Source organism: Meles meles, chromosome 7, assembly GCF_922984935.1.
Source record: "Meles meles chromosome 7, mMelMel3.1 paternal haplotype, whole genome shotgun sequence".
Classification (NCBI taxonomy): Eukaryota; Metazoa; Chordata; class Mammalia; order Carnivora; family Mustelidae; genus Meles; species Meles meles.
The window spans coordinates 76,972,854-76,994,041 of NC_060072.1; the positions used below are offsets into that span (position 1 = coordinate 76,972,854).

Consider the following 21,188-nt stretch of genomic DNA (forward strand, 5'->3'; position numbering starts at 1 on the left):
CCCAAAGTACATCTTTTTAGCATGTGGATTATTTCAGGCTGATTTTTTTTTTTAAAGATTTGATTTATTTATTTGACAGACAGAGATCACAAGTAGGCAGAGAGAGGAGGAAGCAGGCTCTCTGCCGAGCAGAGAGCCCGATGTGGGGCTCGATCCCAGGACCCTGGGATCATGACCTGAGCTGAAGGCAGAGGCTTTAACCCACTGAGCCGCCCAGACGCCCCAGGCTGATTATTTTTAAGAAACAGAAAGCTCAGGAAAAACCTTTGACCTTCCACCTAACTGTCTGAAAGACTTTAGGTAGAGGACCTGCTCCAGGAAAGGAGCTGTTACTATAGATTACTATATTACAATATTATCTGGTATGAAAAACAGGGAGGAACTCAGCAAAGTCTCTTAAAATTCCTCCCGTGGGGGAGGAGTCAAGATGGCGGAGAAGTAGCAGGCTGAGACCACATCAGGAAGCAGGAGATCAGCTAGATAGCTTATCAAACCATTGCAAACACCACAAATCCAACGGGAGATCGAAGAGAAGAAGAACAATTCTACAAACAGGAAATCGACCCCTTCCTTAAAGGCTGCTGGGAGGAGTCAAGATGGCGAAGAAGTAGCAGGCTGAAATGACACCAGGTAGCCCAAGATCAGCTAGATAGCTTATCAAACCATTGCAAGCACCTACAAATCCAATGGGAGATCAAAGAGAAGAAGAACAACAATTCTAGAAACAGAAAATTGACCACTTTCTGAAAGGCAGGACCAGCAGAGAAGTGAATCCAAAGCGACGGGAAGATAGACCGCAGGGGGAGGGGCCGGCTCCTGGCAAGCAGCTGAGCAACACAACACAAAATCAGGACTTTTAAAAGTCTGCTCCACTGAGGGACATCGCTCCAGTGGCTAAACCGGGGTGAAGCCCACGCGGGGTCAATGTGGCCCCAGGTCTCACAGGGTCACAGAAGGATCGGGGGTGTCTGAGTGTCGCAGAGCTCGCAGGTATTAGAGCGGGAAAGCCGGCTACAGAGACAGAGCCAAGGAGTGAGCTCTCAGCTCGGGGTTACCTTGAACCGGGCACAGGCTGGGTGAGCTCGGAGCGCGGCCAGAGGCCAGGGAGACGGGAGTGATTGGGCTCCTTTCTCTGAGGGCACACTGAGGAGTGGGGCCCTGAGTTCTTAGCTCCTCCAGGCCAGAGACTGGGAGGCCACCATTTACATTCCCGTCCTCCGGAACTCAACGGAAAGCAAACCCAAGCGGATTACTTAGCCCTGCCCCTGGTAAGGGTGGTGCAATTCCGCCTCGGGCAAAGACACTTGAGAATCACTACAACAGGCCCCTCCCCCAGAAGAACAACAAGACATCCAGCCAAGACCAAGTTCCCCTACAAAGGAGAGCAGCTGAATTCCAGAGAAGGAGAAAGGAAATAACAGAACTCATGGCTTTCTTCCCATGATCCTTTAGTCTTGTGGCTAATTCAATTTTTTTTTCTTCTGCTATTTTTTTTTAACTTTTGCCCATTTCTTTTTCAACGTTTTTTAACTAGTTTATCTATATATATATTTTTTCTCTTTTTTATATTTTTTCTTTATTTCTTTTCTTTTTTTACTTTTTTTCCCCCTGAACTTCTTTATATCCGCTTTCTTCCCTCGCCCCCCCCCGAACATTAGGGGTCTCTCCTGATTAGGTTGAAGGCATTATCCTGGGATCTTTGCCACCCTCTTATTATTTTATTTGTACCTTCATATATTCTCATCTGGACAAAATGACAAGGGAGAAAAACTCACCACAAAAAAAAAGAACAAGAGGCAGTACCGAAGGCTAGGGACCTAATCAATACAGACATTGGTAATATGCCAGATCTAGAGTTCAGAATGACGAATCTCAAGGATCTACCCAGGCTCAAAAAAGGCATGGAAGATATTTGAAAAACCCTTTCTGGACAGATAAAAGTCCTTTCTGGAGAAATAAAAGAACTAAAATCTAACCAAGTTGAAATCAAAAAAGCTATTAATGAGGTGCAATCAAAAATACAGGCTCTCACTGCTAGGATCAATGAGTCAGAAGAAAGAATTAGTGATATATAAGACCAAATGACAGAGAATAAAGAAGCCGAGCAAAAGAGGGACAAACAGCTACTGGACCACGAGGGGAGATTCGAGAGATAAGTGACACCATAAGATGAAACAATATTAGAATAATTGGGATTCCAGAAGAAGAAGAAAGAGAGAGGGGAGCAGAAGGTCTATTGGAGAGAATTATTGGAGAGAATTTCCCTAATATGGCAAAGGGAACAAGCATCAAAATCTAGGAGATGCAGAGAACACCCTCAAAGTCAACAAGAATGGGTCCACACCCCGTCACCTAATAGTAAAATTTACAAGTCTTAGTGACAAAGAGAAAATCCTGAAAGCAGCCCGGGAAAAGAAGTCTGTAACATACAATGGTAAAAATATTAGATTGGCAGCAGACTTATCCACAGACACCTGGCAGGCCAGAAAGAGCTGGCATGATATATTCAGAGCACTAAACGAGAAAAACATGCAGCCAAGAATACTATACCCAGCTAGGCTATCAATGAAAATAGAAGGAGAGATAAAAAGCTTCAAGGACAAACAAAAACTGAAAGAATTTGCCAAACACCAAACCAGCTCTACAGGAAATATTGAAAGGGGTCCTCTAAGCAAAGAGAGAGCCTAAAAGTTAGTAGATTGAAAAGGAACAGAGACAATATACAGTAACAGTCACCTTACAGGCAATACAATGGCACTAAATTCATATCTCTCAATAGTTACCCTGAATGTTAATGGGCTAAATGCTCCAATCAAAAGACACAGGGTATCAGAATGGATAAAAGATCAAAACCCATCAATATGTTGCCTACAAGAAAATCATTTTAGACACGAAGACACCTCTAGATTTAAAGTGAGGGGGTGGAAAACAATTTACCATGCTTATGGGCATCAGAAGAAAGCTGGGGTGGCAATCCTTATATCAGATCAATTAGATTTTAAGCCAAAGACTATAATAAGAGATGAGGAATGACACTATATCATACTCAAAGGGTCTGTCCAACAAGAAGATCTAACAATTTTAAATATCTATGCCCCTAACATGGGAGCAGCCAACTATATAAACCAATGAATAACAAAATCAAAGAAACACATCAATAATAATACAATAATAGTAGGGGACTTTAACACTCCCCTCACTGAAAGGGACAGATCATCCAAGCAAAAGATCAACAAGGAAATAAAGGCCTTAAATGACACACTGGACCAGATGGACATCACAGATATATTCAGAACATTTCATCCCAAAGCAACAGAATACACATTCTTCTCTAGTGCACATGGAACATTCTCCAGAATACATCACATCCTGGGTCACAAATCAGATCTCAACCGGTATCAAAAGATTGGGATCATTCCCTGCTTATTTTCAGACCACAAAGCTCTGAAGCTAGAACTCAATCATAAGAGGAAATTTGGAAAGAACACAAATACATGGAGACTAAACAGCATCCTTCTAAAGAATGAATGGGTCAACCAGGAAATGAAAGAAGAATTGAAAAAATTCATGGAAACAAATGATAGTGAAAACACAACAGTTCAAAATCTGTGGACACAGCAAAGGCAGTCCTGAGAGGAAAGTATATAGTCATACAAGCCATTCTCAAGAAACAAGAAAGGTCTCAAATACACAACCTAACCCTACACCTAAAGGAGCTGGATAAAGAACAAGAAAGAAAGCCTAAACCCAACAGGAGAAGAGAAATCATAAAGATCAGAGCAGAAATCAATGAAATAGAAACGAAAAAAACAATAGAACAAATCAACGAAACTAGGAGCTGGTTCTTTGAGAGAATTAATAAGATTGATTAAACCCTGGCCAGACTTATCAAAAAGAAGAGAAAGGACCCAAATAAATAAAATCATGAATGAAAGAGGAGAGATCACAACTAACACTGAAGAAATAAAAACAATTATAAGAACATACTATGAGCAACTCCACGCCAACAAACTTAACAATCTGGAATAAATGGATGCATTCCTAGAGACATATAAACCACCATAACTGAACCAGGAAGAAATAGAAAACCTGAACAGACCCATAAGCAGCAAGGAGATTGAAGCAGTCATCAAAAATCTCCAAACAAACAAAAGCTCAGGGCCTGACGGTTTCCCAGGGGAATTCTACCAAACATTTAAAGAAGTAATTCCTATCCTCCTGAAGCTGTTCCAAAAAATAGAAATGGAAGGAAAACTTCCAAACTCATTTTATGAGGCCAGCATCACCTTGATCCCAAAACCAGACAAGGATCCCATCAAAAAAGAGAATTACAGACCAATATTGTTGATGAACACAGATGCAAAAATTCTCACCAAAATACTAGCCAATAGGATTCAACAGTACATTAAAAGGATTATTCAACATGACCAAGTGGGATTTATTCCAGGACTGCAAGGTTGGTTCAACATCTGCAAATCAATCAATGTGATACAACACATTAGTAAAAGAAAGAACAAGAATCATATGATACTTTCAATAGATGCTGAAAAAGCATTTGACAAAGTGCAGCCATCCCTTCCTGATCAAAACTCTTCAAAGTGTAGGGATAGAGGGCACATACCTCAATATCATCAAAGCCATCTATGAAAAACCCACCGCAAATACCATTCTCAATGGAGAAAAACTGAAAGCTTTTCCACTAAGGTTAGGAATACAGCAGGGATGTCCATTATCACTGCTGCTATTCAACATAGTACTAGAAGTCCTAGCCTCAGCAATCAGACAACAAAAAGAAATTAAAGGCATCCAAATCGGCAAAGAAGAAGTCAAATTATCACTCTTCACAGATGATATGATAGTATATGTGGAAAACCCAAAAGACTCCACTCCAAAACTGCTAGAACTTGTAGAGGAATTTAGTAAAGTGTCAGGATATAAAATCAATGCACAGAAAACAGTTGCATTTCTCTACACCAACAACAAGACAGAAGAAGGAGAAATTAAGGAGTCATTCCCATTTACAATTGCACCCAAAACTATAAGATAACTAGGAATAAACCTAACCAAAGAGGCTAAGAATCTATACGCAGAAAACTATAAAGTACTCATGCAAGAAACTGAGGAAGACACAAAGAAATGGAAAAATGCTCCATGTTCCTGGATTTGAAGAGCAAATATTGTGAAAATGTCTATGCTACCTAAGCAATCTACACATTTAATGCCATCCCTATCAAAATACCATCCTTTTTTTTTCAAAGAAATGGAACAAATAATCCTAAAATTTATATGGAACCAGAAAAGACCTCGAATAGACAAAGGAATATTGAAAAAGAAAGCCAAAGTTGGTGGCATCACAATTCTGGACTTCAAGCTCTATTACAAAGCTGTTATCATTAAGACAGCATGGTATTGGCACAAAAACAGACACATAGATCAATGGAACAGAATAGAGAGCCCAGAAATAGACCCTCAACTCTATGGTCCACTAATCTTTGACAAAGCAGAAAAGAATATCCAGTGGAAAAAAGAGAGCCTCTTCAATAAATGGTGCTGGGCAAATTGGACAGCCACATGCAGAAAAATGAAATTGGACCATTTCCTTATACCACACACGAAAATAGACTCAAAATGGATGAAGGACCTCAATGTGAGAAAGGAATCCATCCAAATCCTTGAGGAGAACGCAGGCAGCAACCTCTTCGACCTCAGCCGCAGCAATGTCTTCCTAGGAACATTGCCAAAGGCAAGGGAAGCAAGGGCAAAAATGAATTACTGGGATTTCATCAAGATCAAAAGCTTTTGCACTGCAAAGTAAACAGTTAATAAAACTGAAAGACAACAGACAGAATGTGAGAAGATATTTGCAAACAACATATCAGATAAAGGCCTAGTGTCCAAAATCTATAAAGAACTTAGCAAACTCAACACCCAAAGAACAAATAATCCAATCAAGAAATGGGCAGAAGACATGAACAGACATTTCTGAAAAGAAGATATATAGACAGCCAACAGACAAATGAAAAAGTGCTCCATATCACTTGGCCTCAGGGAAATACAAATCAAAACCACAATGAGATATCACCTCACAACAGTTAGAATGGCTAAAATTAAGTCAGGAAATGACAGATGCTGGCGAGGATGAGGAGAAAGGGGAACCCTCCTACACTGTTGGTGGGAACGCAAGCTGGTGGAACCACTTTGGAAAAGAGCATGGAGGTTCCTCAAAATGTTGAAAATAGAACTACCCTATGACCCAGTAATTGCATTACTGGGTATTTACCTTAAAGATACAAACGTAGTGATCCAAAGGGGCACGTCCACCCGAATGGTTATAGCAGCAATGTCTATAATAGCCAAAGTATGGAAAGAATCTAGATGTCCACTAACAGATGAATGGATAAAGAAGAGGTGGTATATATACACAATGGAATACTATGCAGCCATCAAAAGAAATGAATCTTGCCATTTGCGACGACGTGGATGGAACTAGAGGGTATCATGCTTAGTGAAATAAGTCAATTGGAGAAAGTCAACTATCATATGATCTCCCTGATATGAGGACGTGGAGATGCAACATGGGGGGTTGGGGGGTAGGAGAAGAATAAACAAAATAAGATGGGATCAGGAGGGAGACAAACCATAAGTGACACTTAATCTCACAAAACAAACTGAGGGTTACTGGAGGGAGGGAGGGAGAGAGAGGGAGATGGGATTATGGACATTGGGGAGGTTATGGGCTATGGTGAGTGCTGTGAAGTGTGTAAACCTGGTGATTCACAGACCTGTACCCCTGGGGATATAAATACATCATATGTTTATTAAATAAATAAATAAGTACAGAAAAAAAAATTCCTCCTGTGTCTCAACTACTTTGCAAACATACATATTACCAGTTTTAGCCTAGTAAAAACATTTATACCCTTTTCATAAATATCCATATTTATTTCATCTTTTAATCTTGTGGAAACTGTAAATACAGAATTAACTTCGGGAATGTCAAGAATTCATACCAGTGACACTAGTGGCATGATTTCATTATTTATTCCTTAGAGATGCTGAGGTTGGCAACTGACAGGATGTGGTAGCTGAGAGCAAGGGAAGGGTCGATATAATTATGATCTTTCAAGTCTGCAAACCTGGGATTATGGTAATGCCTGGAGATAATACTCAAGGGGTGTAAATCCAGTAGAGTCAACATCATTGTAGAAATACAAAAACATTTGTCTACTCACCCACTGTTCAGAGTGAGTCTGCTCTAAACCTATTGTCTACTCTTCACTGTTCAATCTCTGGTGTGCCTTCCTACTACCCCAGTTTCCAAAGACTCTCCCCAAGGCTCTCCAGGCCACCCTGCATCCAACAATGAAAAGGCTGACCCTGGCAAAGAAAAGGATTTCTAGGACTCTACTTCCATTATATAGCTCTCATCTATTCTGATGGTTGATAAACATTTTGAGTATCATCCCTGATAATCTCATGATAGAATAAAACCTATGAGAGGAAAGGCAGATTTAGTGATGAAACTGATGATTAATTCAAATTGGACATAATTAAATAGGCTCAGTTTCTTCTTTGTAAAATAAAGAATTAACAGTAAGAGCCCTAAGGACTCTAATATTACCTTATGTAAGAACTAGAAATTAATTTACATTCTGAATTTGACTGTTTATATTCTAATGGAGGCAAATGAAATAAATAATAAGCTGATCATAAATCAAAATTCAGTGTAAAGTGTGTTTGTGATTATTTGGCAATTCTACTGTTTACTCATCGAAAATCATCCATATTTGATCATGGAATAAAGTAGAAAAATTAATCTGTATAATAAGAAGATCATAGATATGTGAATATAAAATCTAAGATATCTGCAAATGGTAACAAAAAAAGAGAGAGAGAGAGAATGACAGCTGAATTAATTACTCATTGCCTGAAGTTTCACTAGAGAAATATAATCACTAATATTTTTCAAGACCATGTCATAATTTCAAGTAGGGTAGAAAGGAGAAGATAAATAACAAGCACTGACGGAGAACAGTGTGTTCATCAGAAAGACAACAGAGTTATTTCAAATTCTCTCTTCTGTAATATTGAAATAACATAGCAAGAAGTTAATACATTAAAGGACATTAATAATATAATACTATAGTTTACAGTGTGAGAAATAATAAGACAAAACGAAGTCCTTGGCCTCCAAGAGTTTAGCTTTAATATGAAAGATAAGGCAGAAACAAAATTTCAGCCTAAGTCTTAACATACAGATACGCTAATAAACACTCCTAAATGGTAAACACAAAACTCAAGAGAGAGAAGGAGTAAATGAATTCACATGTACAGGGAAAGCTTTCAGACAACTGGTACCATTTAAATTGGGCCTAGACAGAAAACCAACAGACAAAAATTAACACAGAAGTGGAAAGATATATAAAATGCATTAAAGATAATTATAATATCACTGTATAAAAATTAGAGATGTGTATTATCACTGGACTGGCAAACTGTTTAGCACATGAGAAACAATTTCTTATAATGATTATATATAAACAATTTCAATAAGTTTCTTCCATAACTAATCAAGCTTCTACTAGAACACAGAGACATACAAATATAAAAATGTGATTAGCACTTTAGGTATCAATATAAATAAATAATTAAGTCAGTATTTAATGAGGGTTAAGAAGTGTAGATTGAAGAGAAAAGGGGACAAAACCCTCAAAAACTGCATATGAGAAAAATCATTACCTAGATTTGTAGGAGTTGTGTGGGGGGGGGAGTAGTATGTCAGTAAATAACATGTCAATTAGGAAATTCCGTTTATCAACATTTTTTAAAAGTCTCAAAGAAGTGGTAGGTGGTGGAACAATAAAAGATGCTGAATGTTGTCTATTGAATACACATTTAGAATATTCAGGCTTAACTGCAAACAGAGGATAATTGTTAAGGAAAGATCAATTAGAATAAGTGAGGGAATTTAAAATAAATGAGACAAATAAAAAAAGGTTTTGCACATGTCTCTTCCTAAATGAGTCATAAATGTCTTAGACAACTTATAAATAAATTTTTGAGTGACGCTCTGGACCAAGAATCACTGTTCTTTCCCACCGTAATGATGCAGTAATTGCAGAAATAAAACATCAAGCGTGTTTATCAAATATCTTCAAAGGTAACATACAAGAAAATGATAGCATTTATCTGGCATTTCACAGATCAATGGAGTTTGTGCTTTCTTGTCATAAGTGTCACTCACTATTTAAAAAGACTACATTCGATACAGTGCAGAGTGCTAGTAAGAAAACTTCTCTCCTGGGGCGCCTGGGTGGCTCAGTGGGTTAAAGCCTCTGCCTTTCGCTCAGGTCATGATCCCAGGGTCCTGGGATTGAGCCCTGCATCGGGCTCTCTGCTTGGCAGGGAGCCTGCTTCCTCCTCTCTCTCTCCCTGCCTGCCTCTTTCCCTACTTGTGATCTCTATCTGTCAAATACATAAATAAAATCTTAAAAAAAAAAGAAAAGAAAACTTCTCTCCTTTCTCAGCAGACTTCAAGAAACAAATTTTATGACTGGCAGTTCACCAGTTCAGCCTTTCCAACAAATCACGTTCTGGGAGACGGAGATCTACTCGGTGGCCCATTTATAATCAGTCCCACATTAGAGCCACACGGTGTTAACGCAGAGCTGTTCTGTTAATGCTCCCTGAATTTTAAATTAAGCTACAAAGTCAGCTGAAACTACTTCAAGCAATTGAAGCTTTTCAAAGATACCACCACTGATTGCTTTGTAACCCAGACAAGTCAGTTTCTCAGCACTTCAGCTTTGCAATTGTTAAAATGAGGTTTAGTCTTTCTTCACATCCCTTGAAGAAATGGTGGGAATTACGGAGATGATTTTAGTAAAGTGGTTTAACTTGTTGAAAACTGGTACATTTACACTGATTATTCATGCCAAGGTCAAGCAATGGCTCTGCACTCTCTGACCACCGCCAGTGTGTTTAAATAAAAAGACAAATAACTATGTCTCTTCGGTTCCAAACTAGCTCAGGATACCCACTTTAATGTCAACCGGTTACCTGAGCAACAGCGTCGCCACGCTTCTGTATGCTTCACAGATGCACAAGATGTTTATTCCAGAATTAATTTCAAGTTGATGAACTCAGTTAAACATACCCCTAGAATTCTGACCCAAGATAACACCACTTCCTGAAGTTCCTAATCTGTGAATATAATTATCACCTCCCGTGTCTGAAGTACCCTAGCTAGTCAAACAAAATGGGATGGTAAGCAAGTAACACTGTCAAGCATTGTTCACTTAAATTTTTGACCGAAATAGTCTCCCTAGGCTGAAAGATCAGAGTATCTGTTGGGTTTCCTACGGTCAAATTTATACATAAAATAATACAGATATCTGACCAATTTTTTCCCCACTTTATAAGGGGATACCTCTAAACGTCTGTGAAATACAGACAAAATGGAGTTAAAAGTTTTAAAACAAATACCTGATATAAAGTTACTTATGATATATACTGTATGGATTTAATGGGGCTACATGGTGCTATCAACTATCATAACTGCCAACCCAGATATTGCAACAGGGCATTTGAAACAGGGCCAGCCAGAATGCAGTATGCTGCAAGCAAGAGTACATACCAGGATTCAAAGACCTAGTATAAAACAATGTGAAGTGTCTCATTAATAATTTCATAATGGAGCACCTGGGTGACTCAGTTGGTGAAGTGTCTGCCTTTGGCTCCGGTCATGATCCCGGTCCTGGGATCAAGTCCCACGTTGGGATCCCTTCTCAGTGGGTAGCCTGCTTCTCCCTCTCCTCCCTGCTCCTTCTGCCTCTCCCTATCTCTGTCGCTATCTCTGTCTCTTTCTCAAATAATTAAATCTTTAAAAAAATAACTTTGTATTGATTCCATATTAAAATAACATTTTGCATATACAGAGTTAAATAAAATATATTATTACATCAGTTTCACTGCTTTTAGTTTTTAATGCAGCTACCAGAAAATTTTAAATTACATATAGAATTTGTACTATAGGGGCACCTGGGTGGCTCAGTGGATTAAGCCGCTGCCTTCAGCTCAGGTCATGATCTCAAGGTCCTTGGATCGAGCCCCGCATAGGGCTCTCTGCTCAGCAGGGAGCCTGCTCCCCTCTCTCTGTCTGGCTGACTCTCTGCCTACTTGTGATCTCTCTCTCTCTTTCAAATAAATAAATAATATATTTTTTTAAAAAAAAGAATTTGTACTATATTTATACTGGACAATGCTGTTATAGCTGTCAAAAAAAGGAAGGGGGAACCCACTGAGTAAATCATCTTTTCTAAATAGAGGAAATCAAAGTTTTCAATCTAGACAGAGAATTTAAAAATTGATATATGTACAAGATTTATGACAAGTACTAAAGAGGACAGGAAGATAAAGAATAGGAAACAGCTTCTGCTGATAATTACATTGTATCATGAAAATAATGAGTGTCAAATCATGTTCATCTGATTTAAGGAAAGACCATTTACACTGGGAAATCGTGTCAGATAAACAAAAATGCATGTAAGAAGTATAACCATATGTTATTATAAGCACCATGTAACCACAAACTGGAATATCAACTTATGTAACAATCCGTGACTAGTATTATTGCATTACAAAACTAGTATCTGGATTTTATGGCATTTACACATCACTGTTATCAGAGACCAATGTGCCTTTCAAATTTCATAAATTACATTATTTAGTGAAAGGGTTATCAAAAATTATTTAATCGTGATTTTAATTTTTCTTTTTATATGTCATTCTCAAATATAATTTTGCTAACACTGAAAAGGCTAATAAACACACACAGATTATACAGAATAATGCGCTGAAATGTCTTACGTTAAAATACGGACCTACAGGGGCAACTGGGTGGCTCAGTCTTTAAGCATCTGCCTTTGACTCAGTTCATGATCTTATTCTCATAATCCAAGACAGCTCTCTTCTACAATGCACTGGCCCTTTCAACAGCTACCAGGATTTTCTTTCAAAATCTGTAATACTCATTTCTCTCTCCGTACCTTCCCATTACATAGTCTTGCTACCTAGTAATGCTTCCTCCACTTCTTTGGGAAATAGAAAATGTTAGGTAGTGACATACTTATGTTAAAAGGTTTCTTAAGTACTCTCTTCATTCTTCCTAGTGACTGCATTATCAACAACTACCAAAGAATCATAGAGTTAAGACCATTGCCTAAGTTGAAGGTCTTTATTTAATTGCCACAATTTACAGTTCTATGGTTATCGAAATATAGCATATTAGTCATGAGTGAATTGTTGGAAGCCTGCCGCCAGGGTTCAAGTTCTGGCTGCACCACTTGTTAGTTGTGAGATCTTAGGCACCTTACTTCTTTGCCTTGATTTCTCTATCTGTAAAATGGTATTAATATAGTTCCTATTTCTTATTGTGAAAATTCCAAAAGGAGTAACATGAAAAAATGCTTAGAAAATAACTGGCACATTAAAAACATTCAGTAAATCATCCTGGCTAGGAATGCTCAAAACTCCAATATCAAAAAAGAAAAAATAATAATTAAATTCCAAGATAATTCTGACCTCCAAAACAATTCAAACTTTTTGTGGCTCAGAAGTAAACTGGAGACAGAAGGAGAGTCATAAAATATCACTTTTCAAACCAGGACAATAAAATATCTACAATGTCTGCAAATTTAGGATTAAAAGTCATGGATGCAAATGAAATCTGAATTTGCACCCTTCATTTCATAGTGTTCAGATCGAAACCATTTCCGCAGTTTCCCAAAACTACTGGGAAAAAGCTGCCACTTTTGCCCACTCTCCATTAAAATTTAAAACAGGGTACATGATAAAAGGCATAAAGTCCTACTTTACTCAGACCGGCATTATTTCTTTTTCTATTTATTCTGAGATGCAAAACTCATTGTCTCAATGAATAAAGTTTAATGGAGTGTTGAATACTACGGGAATGCTTTCTCCTAGGAGAAACATAATTTTTTCTACTTAGATTTCTCAAGAATGCATGTAGAATTCTTGTAATGAAAACCTATATAAATTATCAATTAAATAAATAAGCTGACAGAAATATAAAGATCTGTGGTATAAGATGGATTGCCTTTAAGAGTAACTTCAACTGGTGTTAGGAAGCTTACCAGAGTCATGCTTGGGATCTCACATGAAGAAAGAAATCAGTTATCTGGTGAGAGCTGAAGTATGGGATAGTGTTTTCACCTCTTTCTTTATCCTCCCTTTTCACTTCATGAAAAGGAGAAAATACTAGCTGGGCCAAATTCCAGGGTGCAAATTAGACCATGTGTGCAAATGAATGCAGGTGTGGGTGCATTCACACCTACATGCTGGGTGTGGCTCTCCAGTTAGTCTTTTTCCTAATCTATGTAGCAGAAGGGATGTCTCCTCAGGACAGCCCAGACTTCTCAGCTGAACTTGCTCCTACATTACCAGGAATGCTCAGGTATCCAGACACCCTCAACCCTTCGGGCTAGGCTGCTGACTTATATAAAATGCGGTGAGACAGGCGCTGCTCAGATCTTGGGCTTCAACCGCACACTTCAGTTCTATTGTTCAGAGAACTCTGGGTTGGAGTGTAGGGCATTAGCCAAGCAAAATTAAGTGTGTCCTTTGCTTTTGCACTTGTCATTCTCCCCTAACATCTGCACACTCTTGTCCCTTCAGGAAGACCTGCAGAGGCAGCTCTGTAGGGCAAGGTGAGATGTGAGCATTTCTGGGTTCCATGGCTTAACATCATTTAACAACACCTCAACACAGTGGAAGCATTGGAAAAATAAAGAAGAAAGAGAAAAAGTAGTGAGTCCCCTCTCTTTTAGGATTTAACATGTGTGACATGCAGAGGGAAACCATGATTTTAGAGTTCTGAACATCTATTTGCATTGTGAATCACCAGACATAATTCTAGCTTTGTTTGTTTTTTGTTTGTGAGATATGTGTCTTTTTTTAGGGGGGAAGGGTACTCAGGTACCCATTCGGGTTCCTACAAATGACATGGATAGAAAGGTTATAGGAATCTTCAGAAAGATTATGAGACCCACGCATTTGAGAATCAGTACTATGAAGGTGTAACATAAGACATCTGTAAGGTGTACAATGAAAAATCAAGTCCTAGTTGAAAATCTTTACTACGATACTAGCAACGAGGAAGACCTCTGTCTTATTCTCCAAGTTGAAAAATTACACAAATTCTTAAAATTTCATGTAAGCACCTCACTAACACTTGGAAAAATAAGACAAAATCTGAAATCTGCAGATTAATATTTTAAAAAGTGTGTTCATTTCAATATACTTCTTAAAGCATATTAAGTTTCAAGAGCCAGAATAAAAGACATTGTCTTACCTCCCATCTCGATCCCAGTCATACACTTCTACTTTGATTGTTCTTTCCATGGGGAAAACATACACATAAAGTTACTTAGTACAATTAAAAAACATCATTGAGAATTAAAAAATCAGTTATAGATTTTCTTGGATGAAATGTATGCTTATAGGTTTTTACAAATACTTTGAAATGGGTTTTGCTGATTTTATTACTGTATTTTGACTTATATCTTAAAATAGGTTTTTCGAATCTTATTGATTCTTTAAGGGGAGTAGGGAAAGTATATGGGGGAAGCATGTATAATTTGACATGGCTCCTCAACAGGAAGGTATGCAGCTACTTCTCTAGAAAAACCACTGTGTTAAGAGCAAGATTTCTCAATCTCAGCATAGATCACAATCACATGAGCACTTCTTAAAACTTGAGTGGTTAGACTTCATGCCCAGAGTTCCTGGTTCAGTGGGTTTCAATTGGGGCCTGAGAATTTTAATTTCTACAAAGTTAACCAGGTGATGCTAATCATGAACCACATACAAGAACCACTTTCTTAAAGAATGAGTGAAGTTGAAGTTATGATCTTTTTAAATGAGTAAAATGACAGTCGAGTTTTAAAGTAAATTTAATGGCATGCTGCTAACGATGCCTTCTACGATATTAGTTAATAGAATAAATTTGCATTTTTCTAATATTCAAGTAACAAGATAATAAAGAGACTGGATTCTTACTTTCTATTTATTTGCTTTTCTTTTGGGGTAAGGGCTTTTATATTATAACCTTATAATCAACTCTCATATGAAAAAGAAGGAAAAAAACTTTGATATTAAGGAATCTTTAGGTATATTGCAGGAGTATCTTCAGGGACACCCCATCCACCTACGTGTAAAACACCAGCATCTTCCTGTTCTACATCTATAGAACTTCTATAATTCAATGACCATGAGAACAGTGATACCAAGTAACATTTTCAAGAGTGCATCAAAGCTGATAATACACTAGTCATAGCCTTGTAGCTTCCATATTTACTTATCCCTCTCTAGAAAGATAATACCATTAAAACAAACTAATATTTCATATATTTTTAGCACTTTGTACATTTCTGGTCTTGGCAAATCAGTCAGTTTAACCAAACTTGAGTCAAATTAACCCTCTTCTCCAAATCATCATGGATTAAAAAAAGTTATTCAGAAAACTCTGAACAAATCATCTACGCTTGTTAAATACACATTTATATACATAAAGAAGCCACCTTAATTTTTAAAAATTTGGCTTAGATTATTAGATACAAAGTCTGCAGGAAATATTCAAAACTCTCAGAAAAGTTGTCATTTATTTTACCTGTCATAATCACCATTACATAATGCTCTGACTGAGATCTTGAATGCTTGCCATACAGGATTTAGAGTGTTTTTGACGACTTCTGTTTTATGACAAATTGTAAAACTGTAAAAAACAAAAGAAAAGGTTTCACTTATTTTCATAATTTGATTATGATATAATTCTTTAGTAGGCATTCTTCTCTTTCTTTTTTGTATAGAACAAATGTCAATCTTCCTGCAGATGGGATATGACTTAGTAAAAAGAGATTTGTGGTTTTAGAACTTTAAAGATAAGCTCACTACAATATAAAGCAAGGAGATTTTGCAATAAGTTTAAGAAAAATAATCTTTTGCAGATTCAATAAATTCTAAAGCTGCTCTGTAAATAAGCTCTATAAAAATTGTCAGGACATACTGAAAGAGTGAAAAATATCTATGGCTAAGAACATGAAGGTCATTAGTATTCCCCCAAAATATTAGCTTGTTGTAGTGTTGGGGAGAAAAACCTGGCTGGGATGGATTTAAGACAGAGAAGAGAAACAGACACATGTGTAGAGAATATATTTGAGGTGTTTAGCCATAAACAGAAATTGGGGGTAGCTTCAGGGGATAGATTAATCCACAAGAAGGTTTGTGGTTTTTGTTACTTTTCAATTTTTCTCTCTGGGAAGGAAGAAATAACAGCAAGATTGTATGCTAAATGAAAGATCCAACAGAGGGGCACCTGGGTGGTTCAGTCAGTTAACCGTCTGCCTTCCACTCAGGTCACGCTCTCGGGGTCCTCCCTGCTCAGTGGGGAGTCCGCTTCTCCCTCATGCTTGTGTGCCCCCCCCAAAAATAAAAATAAATATCTTTAAAAAAAAAAGGAAAGATCCAACAAATAGGAAACAGTTTACTATGCATAAGAGGAAGACTGGAACAATGTCCTTAAGTAGATGAAAGTGGATGGGACCCAGGGCATCTATGAAGGAGTTGTGGTCTTGGGACCAAAGATAGCCATTTTGCAGGAACTTTCAGGAAGGCAGAGTGCACCGGAGGTGTTGTGATGAGAAAGTTCTCCAATTGCTTCAATTTTCTTATGAAATAAGAAGGATGAACCTCAGAAAAGAAGGAAGTGGGCAGAAGTGCTGAACTGTCTGGGAGAGAAGGAAACTTGGTGGATCAAGCAAAAAAGTAGGATTCTTGGAGAGGCCCAAGGGCCTTGATTAAGATAAACATCATGAACTTACAGTGAGACACTAAGTTTATGGTTCTTTCTTTATCTAAACCATTGGCTCTACAGATCTAAAGAATACACAATAAGAGATAAGATCCATGTAGCATTAAAGCTGGTTTTTCTGATTCAAACTCCAGCACTGTTTCCACCAGAACATTCAATTTCCATACATGAATCAGGTCCTGGAAATGTTCTTGCCTAATGTAAATACATGCAGCAGTTCATGAGATATAAAATGATCCTGGTCAGAATGAAACCCAAACCCAGTCCTCACTAAGACCTTAGTAATGAAGTTTTCCAAACACTAGGATGTCTGTTAACAATCAAACATGAGAATATTACATAAGCACCATACTGAACATGCTGCACCTAACCCACACAAGAAAATACTCTCATTTTGAAAAGCCTCGGAGTCCATTTCCCTCCTCTCAGGTAAGAGGAGTCTAGTTCTATAAAGAGACCAAACAGAAACATAAAAGGATCAAGTATTCATCACAAGACTGGTGTCATTAGTGCCCTCCCCTTCCCTGGTAGTATCCTCACCCAGTTAAACAGACTCTTGCTACTAAATTGACAGAGCTCAAGAGAATATATTGTGGTCAAATGCTCTCAGACTTGACTCACCGAAAACAATTTAGAGGCAAAAGCCATGAAAAGTAAGATTGAGGATACACTGTGCAGACTCAAAAAGGGTCACTGAGATGTCTAAAACCGAAGAAAAACAAAGGCGATAAGGGAGGACTAGACAGGGAACAAACAAAGAGAAAAGACACAAAAATGGTTAAGGAAAGTTCATGGGGACAAAATTACATACATAACAGACCCATTCTTGAATAAAACAGGGGTCAGGGGCATGGACCTACCAGTCAAAAATCTGCACATAACTTTTGATTCCCTCAAAAATGAACTAATAATCTACTGTGACTGGACGCCTTCTGATAATATAAACAGTTAACTAACACACATTTTGTTTGTTATAGGTATTATATACCGTATTCTCGCAGTAACATAAGCTAGAGAAAAGAAAATGTTATTTTAAAAAAATCTTCAGAGGAAATACATATACAGTCTTGCATCCAAAAAAATCCATGTGTAAGAGGAGTTGTGGAGTTTAAACCCATTTTGTACAAAGGTCAAGTGTACTGTTTTGCTTTAGAAATGGGCTTCTGCCTCTCTTTAAAATACAACACATCCTTAAAGATCTAAAAAGGGGCTTTCTCTTCTCTTGAATCACATTCTTATATATATTAAGCCTTTGGTTTGGTGGTAGATGCAGACGGATAGCTACACAGATGATATCTAGATCCAAGGATCCACAGGTAGTGACAGAGGTAGAGAATAGAGCAAGCAACTGACCGTCTTCGAATAAGCATGTTCAACAAACACGCTACTGACTTTTTGGCCTTTTTGTTTATGGCGAAATCAAAATTCTATGACATTTCTAGTATCACCAGCCATAATAATTAAATATGTTGACACTTGGAACTTTTGCTCTTAAGAAAGTGGTTCATCTCGGTGAGCTATTTATTTATCACTGCCTAAATATAACTGCACATATATTAAAAATAGTATTATAAAAATATTTTTATTAAACAGCCTTATTAAAATACTTTAAATGAAGCCTTATTAAAGTACTTTACATGAAACCATTTGCAAAACAAAAACAAAAACCCAGCTATTCCAAAGGAAAATTATTACCTAATTATGAATACAGTTTAAGTTACTAAATAAATGTGACAGCAAGAAAATAAGAATTTATAATCATATATTGTTAAGGATTTTTATTAACGCTTCCAGTTAAAACGAAGTTTTACTCTATCTTATAAAATGAGCCTCAAACACAAAGGCGACAGGTAATTTTTTGAAACAGCCTCATATTCAGATAAATGTTAAAAATAAAGCTAAAAATCTTTGCAGTTAAAAGAGGTTTACACATAAAAAGTGTGGAGAAAAGCACTTTTACTCATTCAAAACTCATCAAAACAAAACATAAATATATAAGTATATATACACTAATACATATGCTTTAAAATATATATTTAGATATAGATGGTGACCTAATTTTCTGTGTGTAAATGTAAGTGGAAAGTTTTCTGAAGTAAGCTGCACCAAATTTTAGCAACAGTTGTTTTTAAATGACTTTTTTGATTAACCATACTCTTCTTAATAATTATATTTCATTTAATGAATGAATTACTATCATTTTTACACAAGCATAATAAATTTCCATAATATAACCCTCATCAGTAGTATTAAATGTGTGAGAGACTGAAATTCTACCATTGTACAACAAATCTTTGTAAAGAAAACTGGTAAAAATAAAAATAGCAAATTCAGAAAACAAGTAGTTCAGACAGGACAACATTGTCACAAAGAAATCCCTGAACCATTCTTTAGTTTTTCTCTTCCCTTGAAATGACTGCCAAATGACTGGTTCCTTCATTGTCCAGTATTTTCCACATGGGTAAAAGCAGTATTCAGATGCAAATACTACTCTGTCATTTTTTACCACCAAGATAGAAGGGAAGTACGAAAAGTGTAATAATATGACACTGTAACACAATAACCAACCGTTGACCAGCACTTGGATCAACAACAATCTCACAATAAGTAAAACATCATTTTATACTGCCCAGTGTATTCACTTTAAATAGCAAACTTTCTATTTTTACATACATTTTATATACTTACTATATAACATTAACATGTATCATTTCATTTGCAAGTGTGGCAGTTGTGATGGTTTTTTTTTTTTTTTTTCATTCTCTTCCCTTCTTTTTTCCTCTTAAAATAACATTTTTCCTTTAGCTAATATTTTATTCCATACAGTTAAGGAAAACTTATACATTAAGTTCAATAATAACAACACCTAACATTTGCATTTTATGTATTAAGCAAGCTTCTGGTTTTTTGAGCTGTGACTTATTTAATACTGTCAACAACACTGTGAAGTAGCTATGACTATTAGCCCATTTCATGGATGAGAAAACTGCGTCTCATATGGGTTGAAAAGCTTACCTATGGTCTCATAGCTACTAAGTAGGACAGTCATGATTTAAACTGAGGCAATAGAACCTTGGCCCATAATATGACCACTAACCTTTCTCACAGATACTGACAGTACAGTATGAATCACAGAAACAGTAAAATATATTTAATGGTAGAATAGTACATATTAAATTATACTTTATAACTCATGGGTACAATTTTAAACCACATAGAAAGCAGTCAAATCATGACTGCTAAAAACATTCAAATTACTAAAATGTAATGAAAAATGTTATTGCATGTTAGACAAATATCACTGGGGAAAAAAATCCCAAAACCCCAAAGTATAAAAAGGAACCCATAAAATTCTAATCCTTCTCCAAGAAAATGGTTTAAGACTTCAATTTTATAACCAGAAGCATTAGCTTTAGCATCTTAGATTTCCACAAAAATATAATCCTTCCAACCTATTAAGGCAATATTATAATTTTAGGGAAAGTACAGAGGAAATGCTTCTTTGAAGTTGAAAATCAATCATTTTTAATATCATATAAAACATATAAAGTGCTTATAAAATTACACATTGTTATTGAGATGCAAAAATCAAATCAATTTTTAAAATACCAAAATATTTTACTGTCTATCAGTTCACTGAGCTTCTCTGAGGAAAAAAAATAATAGTTCAAGTATTATTCTTACTATAGAGTTAAAATGCATAAAAGATAAATCTACCTGCCATCTTCATTACTTCGATAAAAAACAAGAAAAGGATCTGATTTTCCAAAGAAGTCCTTCTTGTCCAATTTGTTCGCACAAAATTGCATCAGAACAGCATCCTACAAACAAAATTAATAAAATATCTCAAAACCTCAGTTATAAATAACTAGAAACTGCAGATCACAAGCAAGACTTGACAAGAAAACAAATATACCATCTTAATGCAAATGGCCAAGTGTGCAAGAATCCCAGACAACATAAAATTACTTTGTAAAGGATTGTGAGACTAAGAAATTGATTCTGGAAGTTTCTGCTCTAGTCACAGAACTATTGCTTTTTAAAAACCTCTAACATTTCTCCGTGGAAAAAATGACATTAAGTAGATGACTATAGGTATTCAAAATTATATAATAGAGATCTTCATTCCTATCTTCAGTTATTCAAGTACACATTTTTAGAGCACAACTGTTTGTTAGTTTCTCTGGAAATAATTACTAAGCATCTATTACATATCTATCATGTATTAGATGTTAAGATATCTTTGCTTACTAGATAAGGTACAAGACAGATCCAGACTGACCATATAGTTTGCAATCTA

The 21,188-nt window shown here is 36.6% G+C and overlaps 1 protein-coding gene across 1 annotated transcript in view; it reads right to left on the reverse strand.

Moving 5' to 3' along the window:
• Positions 1-21,188, reverse strand: part of CPNE8 (copine 8) — a 220,448-nt gene that overhangs the window by 82,461 nt on the left and 116,799 nt on the right. Inside the window, exons 8-10 of the mRNA XM_046013749.1 lie at positions 20,606-20,709; positions 15,689-15,793; positions 14,372-14,413 (exon numbers count right to left, since the gene is read on the reverse strand). Coding sequence (XP_045869705.1) covers positions 14,372-14,413; positions 15,689-15,793; positions 20,606-20,709 — 251 coding nt within the window. The remainder of the gene's footprint in view (positions 1-14,371; positions 14,414-15,688; positions 15,794-20,605; positions 20,710-21,188) is intronic.